A 14893-nucleotide genomic window follows, 5' to 3' on the forward strand; every position below is an offset into this window, starting at 1 on the left:
AGCTTACCAAAACCTTAAACAAAAAATTGTTTTTATTGGTATATGTAAGCGAGTTTTTAAGCAATACAATATGCTCGTCCATTTGAAATATTGATACAATTTTGTTATAAAATAATATCTCACGATAGCCTGAATTTTTCCTTTTTAATCAATAAGTGTACGCAGCATATGAAGTTTTCTCTGTTCGCATTCTTTTCGCATCATATATTGTTTCTGTTCGCAACATGAAGAGGGTTCGTAGTGATGCTTTTATTTTTAAATTATTTTATTTTGAGATTTTACACACTTAATAATAAATGTTAATTATGCAAATGTAGACAGTAATATTACATTTTTATAAACTAACTTCAGAGTGATACAAAAGTCACACCACTCATAACACTATGAAAATATTCTAATAAGTTGACTGCGTGCAATGTAAAAGTACAAATTTTTTCATTGAATTATTTTGTAATATTTTCAAATAAAAGTATTAATTTTTCTCATTGGAAGACTAGGATTGAAGGGTTTAGAATCACGTAAGTGCAAAATAAATTAATATTCAATTGACAATGTATGAAATTGGGATCAATTTTCAATCTTCAATATTTTACAAAAAATGAACGCTAGGGTATATTTCGTGTGTACATCAAAGTTTTAAATATTCCTAACAAAATTTGCTCATCTTACGACGATTTATTACTTAAAAATTAATTGAATTTTGGGGAAAATTTTTTTAATTGAAACTTCTTTTGAGCTGGGAGTGTATTAAAAAACAACGAGCGAATGCACTATCGAACGAACGGTTTATATCTCTCTGCCTCTCTCTTACAAGTCTACTTTACATACCGTCTTTCTTTTTTCAATTCTCGCTTTTGTGCGACGATTGGCATTATTTTTTTTTAACTACTCTTTGATAGCCCCACTACTGCCTGGCTAAGCATGCATATGCTCTCTCTGTGTCTGTCTGAACTCTCTTACTGCGTGAATTCCTCAAAACTCATGTTTTCTCACGACAAATTTCAAATTTAATTCATCTAAGATTCAATCCTGCCGTGTCGCAGACATGATTCAGAATCTTTGAAAAAAACTTCTAAAATGCTTTAAATTTTTTTTTTTCAAATTTTGAAAATGCTCTAAATTTTTTCATTTTTATCGGAAATATCTGGTGAACGAACTTGATCTGTATTACAGATATATGCATGCATCCATACATACATACAGGCGCATACATCTAGCCAAACATCGAGAAAAATTTTATAATTTTTGGACTCTTTGAGTGCCGAAACCAGAGATCGAAAATGTTAGCGATTACATTCCACTCTCATGAATGAGAATGTAAAAATAGCTGATTCATAATATTAATATTAGTAATATTTGTAACTAATTCAAATTTGGAGAGAACCAAACAGTTGCATTTTTAAACATAATGAAGATCAAATTTTTAACAAAAGAGATTAATTTTTTAGACAAAAATATGAATATTGAAGAAAAAAGTTGAATTTTCAAATAAAAATAGTTTTTTTAGTAAAGGCATAAAACAATTTTAAGCAAATAGTTAAATTTGATAACAAAACAGTTCAATTTCCTACCCAAAAATATTGATATTTGAAAAATGTTAATTTTCACCCACTAGAAAAATGAATTTTCATTTTAACAATAATTATCCAAAAAGAGGACATTCAAACTTATATGATGAATCTTCAACTGGAAAATTAAATTTTTAGTAAAAAAAAGTAATTTTTAATAACATAAAAAAACGAATTTTGAAACAAAATATTTACTTTTTCAACCAAGAAAGATTAATTCTCAACCAAGAATGTAATAGCTGATATTTCAACCAAAAATATTTTTATTTTAAATCAGAAAAAGTATGTAGATGGATTTGAAAAAAGGAATTTATTTTTCCGGAAAACGAACAAGCGAATTGTGGGATGGGGGTGGGGGTTTTGATCAACAAAAAATGAAAAATCGCATTTTAAGAGGTAGGGGACACCACCTCATACGAGATAATGAACCTATACGAGCTAATCGTTACTTAAAAACACAAATGTATACTTATAATAAATCATTTTAATTTGTTAACACATAAGGTATTCTGTATATTCATGAAATTAAATTAATTATTTCACATACATTATTATTGTAAATTAATGATTATCTACTGCAGATTCCTTATCTAATGTAGGGTGGTCTCTTCTATTTGGATCACCCTAGTGTCGCAATACGTAAAATTGTAGGCTTTGTACTTGCGGGCGATGATACAGGATTTAATCTTTATATTAATGTATATTAATAATAAACTATACTTACCCAGAATTAAATGTTTTAAGATAAATCATTTTTCAATATTTGAAAATTTCCCGCCTTAATATTTAAAATTATTGAAACTTTGAAATATTTCCAAAGTTTCCAGAAACTTTTCATTTGGGGAAAGTTTCATGAAATTTTACAATTTAAAATATTAAAATGTTCACAAAATACTATACGTAAATTTATGGAGTGAAGTTTACATCTCGAACCCAATCTTGAAAAATGTTTCATTCTCAAAAAATTCTCTGGTCGCGCTTTTTTCTCTCCATAAATTTGGATGAATTTTTGATTGACAATTGATAGAAATGATTGGTTTGGATTGGAGCGCAGTGTGGATCGTTGTAGCAGGTTGTAGACCGGCTTTTTGGTGTTGTGCTGCCTCTGGAGTTTAATCCAGGAACTAAATAATCGACGTCAAGCTGTCAAATATGGCGAGCGCAGCGCGATGTGATTGACATGTAAAAATGCGATTAGGGCCGTTGTTGCCAGTGAATTCGTGATACGAGAAGGCACCGTGTTGTGCTCGGAAGGACTCGTAATATGTAAGATTTGCAAGAAACCGGAAGTCATCGATATGCGTTAAAATTTCGTCCTCGGCGTAATCGTAGCCGGGGGTGATATACGTATAAGGGGAATGGTAATTGGGGAACTATGGGTGCTCAACAGACTAAAGACAGAGTGATTCCTGCCGGGTCTGCTATTCGACAAACTCGGAAACAACCAAGGAACCCAAAGGACTCCCGTGTCATCGGATCCAACATTTTCACCGAGCACAGCGGTACTTAAAACCTCGATCTGCTTCTTTTTCTCGCCCCTCGCCACCCTCCTATTGTATTCCTTCTTGGTATTGTATTCTACTGCTCCATTTTATTCTATCTCATCTCTCGCCTTTACTTTTTCTCACTTAATAATTTTTTTCCTTGCATTTCTTAATTGAATCCATCTCTGACGCAAAAGTTTCATTTTTAACTTGCTTGAAAAAATTGCTGCTTTTATTGTAGAACATTGCCTTAAGTCTGATTAATGTGACTAATTTTTATACGATTTTTGTGTCACCAATGGAGATTTCACTCCATTTGATCCTTTGTATCGGAATTTTTGTTGTACATCCACGAAAGTGCGTATCTAATCAGATTCGGTTTACATCCTCTTTTGTACTATTTCATATTATCTGCTCCGTAGTACCATGGTTTGCAGTTTGAAGTTAAATTGGTTTGGAAAGCTTTTGTTGTGTTTGCACTTATTTTTGGGTGTTTTTAATTGAGCAGCTGTTTAGATTTATCGAGTAGTTCAGTGTCTTTAAAGTCTTTGTTACTCCTATTTTATATGTAAAATGAATCTCTATTGGGTCGTCGACAGGAAACTACTAATCTTGATATCGCTGAGATTATGCAATAAAAAAATTACTTTCAAGAGTAAATGAGATTGGAACTTTATATACAACTTCTCTCAGCAATTAGTTTCAAACTGAGATTTGTAATTTAATTGGAAATAGATGAAAATTTAGAAATCTTATTTTTTGCTTTATATTCGTATTTTTCCGTATATCTTGTTGAATTTGAAAAATACTAAAATTCGCTGGAGTAACACCAGTTCCTACGCAAATATATTGTCCACAATGTATACTGATTAGATTTCTCGTATAAATAATATTTTCTACGCATGAGATTCGTACACACAAATAAATATTAATCATTTTATTCTGAAAATAGTCTCCAAAAATTTTAGACAAAAATATTATGTGCAATATTTTTCCTGCAAAAAATCCTTTCTACAAACATTATGCGTAAATCTTTTCTTAGACAAAATAGATTTTACACTAATTATGAAAATGGAATGCTCTGAAAGCAGGGGAAATACCATATTATTCAGATTTCAAATTGAAATATATTGCATATTCAACAAAATAGTTAAATTTTCAACCAAAAAAGATTTATTTTCTTCCAAAATAGATGAATTTTCTACAAAAAAGTAATTTAAACAAAATAGCATAAATTGTATCCAAATAGTCGAATCATCAACCCAAATAGACGATTTTTTAGAAGACAGTTGAACTTTCAATCGAAAAGGACGATTTTTTTCCTTAAAAGGCAAGTTTTCAAGAAAATGGTTAAATCTGTAACCAAAAAAAGTATGACTTTAATAAAATAGTTGAATTTTCAACCAAATAATTAAATTTTCAAGGTAATATTTCTTTTATAACCTACTAAGATTGATTTCTAACCAAATATACGAGAATATTCAACTAAAAAAGATAAATAATCAACCGAATATTTGAATTTTCACTAAAAAATTGATTTTCAACCAAATTGATGAATCCTCAACAAACACAAAATTGTTGTTAACAAAGTTATTTAGCAGAAGAAAGATTTTAATGTTAAATAAAAAATAGTTCAATTCTAGAAAAAAACAGACGAGTTATTAACAAAATGTTAACATTTTCTACCAAGACAGATTTGAAGTCAAAAGGGAAAATTCTCTTTAAAGCAGGCGCATTTTCTACTAAAAAGATTAATTTTTAACAAAGTTTTGTTTGATTAATGATTAAACTGTTAACACTTGCATTGTTAAGCAAAAAGACGAACTTTTATAAAACAGTTGAATTTTAAAACTAAAAATATGGGATTTCAAAAAAGAAAGTTAAATTTTAATTAAATAGTTTTTTAAAAACTAAAAACGATAAATTAAAAGCAACAGTTCAATCTTCCAACTTGGAATTCCAACATCTTGCATTTTCAAGCAGGAAGATTAATTTTCTATAGAAAAAAATGAATTTTTAACAAAATAATTAAATTTAAAAAATGATTTCTCAATATAAATATTAATACTTGAATTTGCAACTAAAAACTATAAATTTTCAAACAAAAAAATGGAATAGTTAAATTTTTAGAACAAATAGCCCCCTTTCCAGATCCTGCTAATCATACCTAAAAATCCGGCTATTCGAACTGAAATTTTGGTACACGTAGCCATGGCAACAATTTGTGGTTAAAAACTGCGAACAATTAAATTTAGTTTTAACACAGTATTACAATTTTCAACCAAGTTGTTACATTTTCAAACAAAAAATTATAATTTTCAGCCAAAATTGTAATAGTGGAATTTTAAACTAAAATTGGTCGATTTTCAGCCAAAAATAGAAGTATATATATATAGAATTCTTGACAAACTAGTTCAATCCTCAATCAATAAAATCAATTTGTTATTAAATAAGTTCTACTTATAATGATTACTTGAATTTGCAACCAAAAATATGACTTTCAATAATTCAGTTCGCATTCAAGCGAAAAAAAATCGATAAAAAGTGGAATTTTCTTGAAAAAAGGGGAAAAAAGAAGAATTCTTGAAAAAAAAATGGAAAATAGGGGAATAACAGATAGAGGGTGAAATCTTCTTTCATATTCCCCGTGGTGAATAATTTTCAAATATTTTTGTGTCGAATATTTCTGTATTGAGTATCTTCACTCCATAGAGCAGGGATAATACTTGAATACGGATAATAATTTTATTATGTGTTTGGAGCTACTTTCTCTAGAAAATTTTTGATTTACGGTTTTTCATATTTTGTTTAGGAAAAATATTGAGCATAATATTTTTGTCTACAGTGTTTGAGAATATTTTCTGATTAATTTAATTGATATTTAATTCTGTATGAGGCATAACAATACTTTTAAATTTTTGGTACAATATATTTCATATAATCTGTGTAGAAGAAATATACTCAGTATACTTTGTGTGAAAAGCAATGTTTAAAAAAAATACGTATATATATATTTATTTATATATTGCATCATATAACACAAGTTTTTCGTTATGTGTACGTGTAAAGTATTTTGTTGTTTAATTCTATTTTCACATAATTTTCTATTGAAACCTTTTTTTCGCCACAAAATATTATTTTATATATCAGTCATGACAAGCCACCTATTCAATTTTCCCTTAATTTTTTAAGTATTTCGCCTTTTTTCAACTGACAAAGAAAAATTTTATTTACTTTTCATTTACATAACTTCGTAACACCGAATCCATTTTAAATCAGACCGCGGTTCATGCTATTGTTTGCAGAATCGTTCGCCAACGAAATATTTCCTTTTTAGAATAAACAATTCGACCCGAATTTTATCCGTTAAAAAAAAGAAGAAGAAAACTGATGCTGCAGAGTGCAGACTATTGAAAAGAGTTGTAGATCTTTAAAGTGTATTATTATTTAAAACAATACCGGAATTGGATTTTTTCACCTTGAATCTGATAGACCTTCTAGTTTTCATTCGAAATTCAACGTAACGTACTTTTTAAAAAACTTCAGAATTAACAAGTTGCGATTGTTCTACAAATGTTGAAAGACAATTTACTCAAAAATCCCAGTCTTTTTCTATTCTTAATTTTGTACTATTATGGAAAATATTATTTCTGAGGTACTCAACAAAATACATACATTTTTAATCAAATATTTGAATTTTTACCTAAGAATATTAATTTTCTACCAGAAAAGATGAATTTTCAACAAAATACATACATTTTTATCCAAATAGCTTAATTTTAAAGCAAAAAGATAAATTTTATACCAAAAAAGCTTTTTCAACAAATTACATAAATTTTCAAATAAATAGTTCGAGCTATGAATGTGATGTTAGGCCCAATTTTAATTGATTAATTTTTAGTTTATATTTTTTCGTTTCTAAAAAACTGTCTGAATAAGTAGATGAAATTTGTAATTAAAAAACATCAATTTTTTACCAAAAAAATGTAGTAGTTACATTTTTATTCAAAATAATTATTTTCAATTGAAGAAACGAATTTTATACAAAAGACTTTAATTTTGTACCAAACAGTTGAATTTTGTACTAAATTGTTAAATTTTTAAGCAAAAGGAAGATTTTTTTACAGAAAAGTTGAATTTTCAATCCGATGATATGAATTATTAAAAAAGTAGTTAAGTTTCCAGTTAAAAAATTATTTTTTTTTTATCAATGTTCAACGAAATTGTTAAATTTTAAACTAAAATAATAAATCTTCTACCAAAAAAATTAAATTTTAAGAAAGTAGTTCAAGTTTCAACTGAGGAGTTGGATTTTCAACCTAAGAAGATGAATTTTGAATGAAAAATGTGATAGATAATATTTTAACCCAAAAGGATTTTATTTAAAAATAAAAAACAGCTGTATTTAACCAACATAAGCGAATTTTTAACAGAATACTTGAAGCTTCAACCAAAACAGGCTAATTTTTGTCAAAAAAGATGAATTTTCAACAAAATACATAATTTTTCAACCAAATAGTTAAATTTTCTACTAAATTGTTGAACTTTCGTGCCGAAAATACGAATTTTCCACAAAACAGTTGAATTTTCGAGAAAGAAGTAAATTTTCAACCGAAACAGCCATCTTTAACCAGACAAAAGCATTTTTAACCAAAAAAGGTGAAGTTTCTACAGAAAAACATGAATTTTCAAACAAAAAAAGAAGTTTTGATAAAATAGTTGAATTTAAAATGAAAGAAAAATTTTTTGGTCAAGAAAGAAAAAAATGGCAATCAAACTGTTGAGTTTTCGACCCAAAAGACAAATTTTCAACAAAATAATTCAATTTTGAACCAATTAATCCAAATTTCAAGGTAAAGGAGCTTTTTTCTAATGAAAAACGAAAATTCACGTTTAACACTCATAACCTCGTTAAACAATTTTGTTATCGAACCGGAAAAATCCGTGTCGTATCATGTTCTTTGAAAAAGAACATATTTTTGCTTCCTGTGAAAATAAACGTTGCCTCTAAAACTCAAATTAATAAGAAATTATTTCATATTTTCTTATAATTAAATATCCTTATGGAATTAAAACTTAAAAATGTATGACGTTGAACCTTTTTTAGTTCTCGCTGGAAAGATTTAAACGGGCAAATAAGCAAAATTGTTGTCTGATTTATTTCTAAACTTGAACTGGTGTTAAATATTGATTATCTGTCGGAAATTTTGTATTCACTGATTATTGTTATCGGTTTTATTAGAAATCAGAATCTGCATACAAACAATTAACTCTTTCGTGCCCGGACCTTCTTCATACCGTCGTCAAATGCTTTTTAATGCTTTTGGGTGAATACATGTGAGAAATGCAGGTCTGCCAGCGAGTCACTTTTCCCGCTTTTTAAGAATTCTGTTCGTTAGAAAAAAAAATGTTTCTTCGCTCCTAATTATTACAAGTTTCAATAATATTACAAACTTTATAATTTATTATTTGAAGCCTTAGAATTAATGGTTTAATACAGCGTTCAAATATTCAGTATTTCAATTAAAATGCTTTATATAATTTAATGGTTTTAAATTGAAATTCTTCATCCAAAATGATACTTTATAGCAACTGCCCCATTTAAAATTTAAAATTAAAAAATTGTAGAATCTTAAACGATAATTATATATTTATTCTTTTTGAAAATTTCATAATTGAATAACACCAGATTGAATTGGTCAAAATTTGACAATTTTCAATTTAAACCGTTTAAATTTCAATCATTGAGAATTAAAAGCACTTGAAACTGAAAAATTTTAATCGGAAATTTCTAGCATATAAAGCCTTATACCTTGATAATTTCATATTAAGACCCTTATAAATTAGGAAAATTCAGATTAATAGTGTTTGAAATATAAAAATGTTTAAAAATATTGTTCCGTACAGATTCTGTAATTTTATTTCAAATTGGAACTCTTAAGGAAGTTAATGAAAAGAAATTGAAAATGTGAAATATAATGTAAAAATGCAAATATTAAAAGTGCACAAATTTCAAAATTGAAGCTTCAATAATTGAACAGATTTAAGTTTGAAGCATTCAAAAGTCAACAATTTGAAATTAAAAGTGTTAAAAATGTCATATTTTCTAATTGAATGCGTTGAAAAATTAATAATTTTGAATTAAAAGCCTCTAAGAGATAGTAATTTTAGATAGAAAAAATCCAAATTGATTTTTTTTCAAATTTAACCCTTTAACGTCACATGGACACTTTTCGCATGTACCTTCTTCGTGCTTATTTTTCATCATAAAAAAGCTGAGCGAAAAATTCTTGAGATACCTTACCTACTATTTTCGAGGTTGCTTTTTCCAATGGTGTCATCCAAATTGTATGAAAGTTGCATTTTTAAACATTTTTTTGCAAAACAAAGTAAAAAAATGCAAAATTTTTAGTCCTATTTTTTTTCAATCCAGATTTTCACCGTCTTATCGTTATATTTGTCTACTATAAATCATGCCAATCGAGTCCATGAACGTTGTACTTTCGAACTATGTGCTTGTTTTTTTTTTACTACTGTGGTTTATGTTTGCAAAAACGTGGCCGAAGCAATAACAAATTTTTGCAAATTTTGAAATACTCCAAATCTTTGTTTAGAGCGTGCTCTTTACAACCAACATGCAAGATATACATGGATTTCGACATTTTTTTGGATGCTGGTTACGAATTTGTTATTATTTTTGACAAAATTAGTTTATTTAAACAATTTGTTAAAATAAATTTTTCAAAAAAATCGAATTGTTGCAAAATTGCAATCAGAATTGTAATCTGCGGAAAAAATACGTACAAAACATGTATAATCGATATCCATTGTTTAAATAATTATACAAAATTAATAACAAAAAACGAGATATTCTACTTTTACATTTAATATGCATGTTACACGTGGTTTTCAAGGTTTTTGCGGTCCGTGATCACGAATTTCATATTATTTTATGCAAAAAAACTTTTTTTTAACAATTTACTTAAACAAATTTTGAAAAATAAATCAAAATTTTTCGAAACAGTTGTCACAATTGTAATTCACGCAAAGAACTACAAAAAATACCTATCGGCTACCATTTTGACTTGACCATATAATTTCCTGAGACATAAATAAATAAATATTTTACACACTTCCTTCCAGAAAACTTATAAGTGTGGAATCAACCTCGAAAAAATTCATTTTTTTCAAATTCTTTTAAACAAATTATATAAAAAAAGATTTTTCGCATAAAATAATATGAAATTCGTGACCACGGACCGCAAAAACCTTGAAAACCATGTGTAACATGCACATTAAATATAAAAGTAGAATATTTCGTTTTTTGTTATTAATTTTGTATAATTATTTTAACAATGGATATCGATTATACATGTTTTATACTTATTTGTTTCGTAGATTACAATTCTGATTGCAAATTTGCAAAAATTCGATTTTTTTGACAAATTTGCTTAAAAAAATTGTTTAAATTAATTAATGGTTGTAAAGAGAAGGCTCTAATCAAAGATTTGGGGTACTTCAAAATTTGCAAAAATGTGTTATTGCTTCGGCCACGTTTTTGCAAATATAAATCACAATAGTAAAAAAAACAAGCACATAGTTCGAAAGTACAACAATCATGGCCGCGATTAGCATGATCTATAGTCGAAAAATATAATAAGACGGTCAGAATCTGGATTGAAAAAAAATAAGACTAAAAATTTTGCGTTTTTTTTTACTTTTTTTGCAAAAAAATGTTTAAAAATGCAATTTTCATAAAATTTGTATGACACCATTGGAAAGAGCGACCTCGAAAATAGTAGGTAAGGTATCTCGAAAATTTTTCGCTCAGCTTCTTCATGATGAAAAATAAGCTCGAAGAAGGTACATCTGAAAAGTGTCCATGTGTCGTTAAAGGGTTAAATCGTTCAAAATTGCTGAATTTTAAATTCAAGTTATTTGAAATTGAAAATATTTCATTCAATAACTTTTAAATCGGCTTATTTAAAATGAAATCATTCCGAATTAGACAGTTGTAATTATATATGTAAAATTAAACAATATTTGAACGTGTGTGATTCAAGAAATTAATATTTTGAAATCAGTGTTTAAAATTAAATGGTTACAAATAGAAAAGCATATCCTAATTAATTTTTAATCCACCTTTTAGTAACTTTTTCCACTTTTTTAAAAATAAGAATGTGGCTGGTAGATCTGAAAATGGCTTTTTTAAATTTCACAGCAACTATAAAAATAACTTTTTAACAACTTTTTTTTTCTAAAAACCTTCTTTAGGACGTGCCAATGCTGGAAAAAATTGCCTCGATTTTTCTACATTTAATTTAAGTAAGTTACTTCCAAACATATTCCTGAATTAAAAACGATAATCTGGGCACGAGAAAGGCTAACAAAAATTGTACAGCACCTATAAATTAAAGGGAACTCTGAAAGAGATAAACAACTCTATTTGAGAGTAGTTATCCCTTCAGATATTTATTAAATTATTTATCAATACGGTCTTTAATATTAAAGTAGATATAAAAAATTCAATATTTAAAAGACTTAATCTTTGAAAGTGAGAATAAAAATAGGCATATATAAAAATATGTCAGGTTGAGACGACCATTGAGACGATGAATTTTCTGACAAGTTAGAATATTCAATGTTATCAGTTGAATTTTCATCAAAAGAAGAAAATATCGAATTCAGCCGACCTAGTAGTTTTTTTGATGGGCAGGGAATTGCTTGATTCAATTGTAGTTATGTTTTCAGTGTGTGAATTGTAGATTGAGTTAATTAATTTGATAAAGAAAATTAATATCAATTTTTGATATAGCTTATCTCTATTAATAATTTGTATCTAGATTTGATTTCTTAAATAATGGAATTATTTTTCTTTTATAGAAGCATTGCTTCAGAGCAGGCCACTTCCCCACATTCCCGCATTACCAGAAGGTGATCCCCCTAGTTGTTCTAGCCTTCAAACCTACTCTCAACAATCTGGTCTTCAGCAGCACGTCAATGTGCCCAGTAGCGGACTTTTGGATGCCGCTAACAGGTTTGTACATTGTACAATTTATACTTCTGCAGCTCCCTATTAATAAATAAACATTTCTTAAAGTAAAATGTACTTTCAATTTCAGATGGACAAGCAAAGAAAATCTTCTGACGCAAGAAGAAGATGATCCACAGCTGTTCTTAGCACTTTATGACTTTCAAGCTGGCGGGGAGAATCAACTCAGTTTGAAAAAAGGTTCGCTTATCAACCGAAATTGTACCGTCAGTCTGGATTATTACGCAAAAATCTTAATGAAAAAACCTAAACAGTCTCTTTCGGTTATTGTTTTTTAGGGTAACCGCTGGACCGGGAAACCGGGAAATGACTGTAAATTTATTTTTTGACATGGGAATTTTACCAATTTTTAGAAGAAAAATCTATCAAGTCATTTGAAATATCATGAATTTTATATCACGTCATGATATATTACAATTTAAATTAATAAGCTTTATATTTTTTTGAGAAATTATTTACAAATTTAAAATAAGTTCGATTTAACTTTTTTTTAATGTTAAGTTCAGCCGTTATCTTTCTCAAATGTGATATATTTCAGTTTACAATGCCTCATTCTAACATCTTTTACATAAAAATGTTTCACTTTGAAGCGGATTTTTTGCATTCAACAATTAAAATCTTTTGAAATTGAACATTTTTTTATCAAAAATGTTTTTAGTTGATCAACTATAAATATAAAATAATTAATGAGTTTTTAGTTAAAAGTGACCAATAATTGATTTTACATGACGATTCTAACTCAGTTTAAAATGAAAGAATTTACAGAGTTTAACATTAACCATTAAACTTTTTCAATTCCAAAGCCTTAGTAGTTAAACGAATGTAAACGTCTGACTGAAATTTTATAATCTATTTTCAATTTTTAAATATCTTTTATAATTAAATTCATGATTCATAATTCTTATTAAATTTCAAATTATATTCAAATATGGTTTCAGTCTAAAATATTCCATTTTTAACCCATTCAATGAAAAAAAAAGTAATTAAGGAAAATAAGAATTATTTAATATTTAGCCATATTTAACTGTTTATTTGAATTGTAAATCAACTATTCAAAATATATCAATCGTTCAAATTTTGAGAGAGCTTAATTTAAACGTTGAACTTTGCAATTCTAAATGTTCTTTTTTTTTTATTTGTAATTGAAATTAATGCATTTTTGTGTACAAATGACAATTGAAACCGTATTAATTTTTTTTTAATCCATTAGGCTTAAGAAATATTTAAAAGTTTCGAAAAGATTCAAAACTAATTCAAAACTTGTTTTGGAAAATTAAATTTTAAGGAAATATTTCAAAAGATTTTGAAAATTGTACAAAAAATCTGAAACTCGTTTTTTGTGACAAAACTTAGAATATTCTATTTTGGCAAAAAAAAAAATTCTTTGAGCCACAAAAGTTATTTAACTCGCGTAAAACTTACAAGATGTCTTTTTTTTAAATCTACTTTTAATATTTTCAGAAAAACATTTTTTTAAATTTTCCGGATGATTTTGAAAGAAATCACAACATTCAAATACGCATAACTTCGTAGAATTTTTTTCGCAATTCGAAAAAAATATTTGTCGTCTGATTTCCTCTAAAAAACGACATATGTCGTACTCGAGAGATTCTGTGGTCTAAAGCGTAGTAAACCGGCCTTATTAAACATAATTCGGCCTTTAAAATTTTGAAGCCTTTTAAGGATTTTGAAAGGTTTAAAATTCTTAATAATTTTTATTTTTAAAAAATAATGTTAAGATAATATTTTTAAATATTTCGAAACAAAAACAAATTTTTATGTGTTAATAACCAGTGACGAATTCAGTTAAAAAAATGTAATCGTTTAATTATTTATTTTTCTAGCTTAAAATCGATTAAAATTATATAATTGTGAAAATTTTATGCATGAAAATTATTGAACGTACGAATAAAAAAATGTTTCTACTTTAAATAAAAAATTTTAAAGTTCAACAGTTTGATTTTAAGTGCTTAAATTTGCAGTTCCGTTTTTATCAGTTCAAAAGAAAAAATGTCACATTTAAGAGTTTGACTTTTTCAATTTCATTAAATGTGAAACAATTTGGCAAACCGTTAATTTTTTCTTTGCTTAAATTGGCCACCCTGTTTTTCTAAGGAGATCGTTTTTTAGATTTAGATTAATCATAATTCTGTTACCAGGTGAACAAGTTCGCATACTCAGCTACAATAAAAGCGGAGAATGGTGCGAGGCCCATTCGAGTGTCGGCCAAGTAGGTTGGGTTCCTTCTAATTACGTAACTCCCGTGAACTCCTTGGAGAAACATTCTTGGTACCACGGCAGAATATCCAGAAATGCCGCAGAGTATTTACTAAGTTCGGGCATCAATGGAAGCTTCCTGGTGCGAGAGTCGGAAAGCAGTCCCGGTCAACGTAGCATTTCCTTGCGATATGAAGGTCGAGTTTATCACTACCGAATAAACGAAGACAACGACGGAAAAGTACGTTTAACAAGAAAATTATTTCCATAAAAAAAAATTATTCTATTCTAGAATAATGATATTCTTAATTTTATCGTTTTGTTTATGCACAGACCTTACTATTATAATTTTTCCTTTTTGATCCAGATGTTTGTAACAACGGAAAGCAAGTTCAACACTTTAGCGGAATTGGTTCACCATCACTCCATGTTGAGCGATGGTTTGATCACTCAGCTCCTTTATCCAGCCCCAAAACAAAACAAGCCGACTGTTTTTCCACTGAGTCCTGGTGAGTCTTCGGAATTTTTTCTCTATTAAAAAAAAAAGAACATTTCTAATGGTAAGAGAGTAA

At 27.8% G+C, this 14893-nt stretch overlaps 1 protein-coding gene across 2 annotated transcripts in view; it reads left to right on the forward strand.

Moving 5' to 3' along the window:
- The first annotated feature begins 2730 nt into the window (after positions 1-2730).
- Positions 2731-14893, forward strand: part of LOC117176055 (tyrosine-protein kinase Abl) — a 32948-nt gene continuing 20785 nt past the window's right edge. The window contains exons 1-6 of one of the 2 annotated variants that reach the window (XM_033366053.1): positions 2731-3070; positions 11327-11377; positions 11936-12089; positions 12175-12284; positions 14264-14562; positions 14689-14830. In XM_033366053.1, the coding sequence (XP_033221944.1) occupies positions 2944-3070; positions 11327-11377; positions 11936-12089; positions 12175-12284; positions 14264-14562; positions 14689-14830 (883 nt within the window). In that variant the 5' untranslated portion in view covers positions 2731-2943. The remainder of the gene's footprint in view (positions 3071-11326; positions 11378-11935; positions 12090-12174; positions 12285-14263; positions 14563-14688; positions 14831-14893) is intronic. The other variant, XM_033366054.1, reaches the window with a different exon arrangement.

Source organism: Belonocnema kinseyi, chromosome 7 (genome assembly GCF_010883055.1).
Source record: "Belonocnema kinseyi isolate 2016_QV_RU_SX_M_011 chromosome 7, B_treatae_v1, whole genome shotgun sequence".
NCBI classification, from domain to species: Eukaryota; Metazoa; Arthropoda; class Insecta; order Hymenoptera; family Cynipidae; genus Belonocnema; species Belonocnema kinseyi.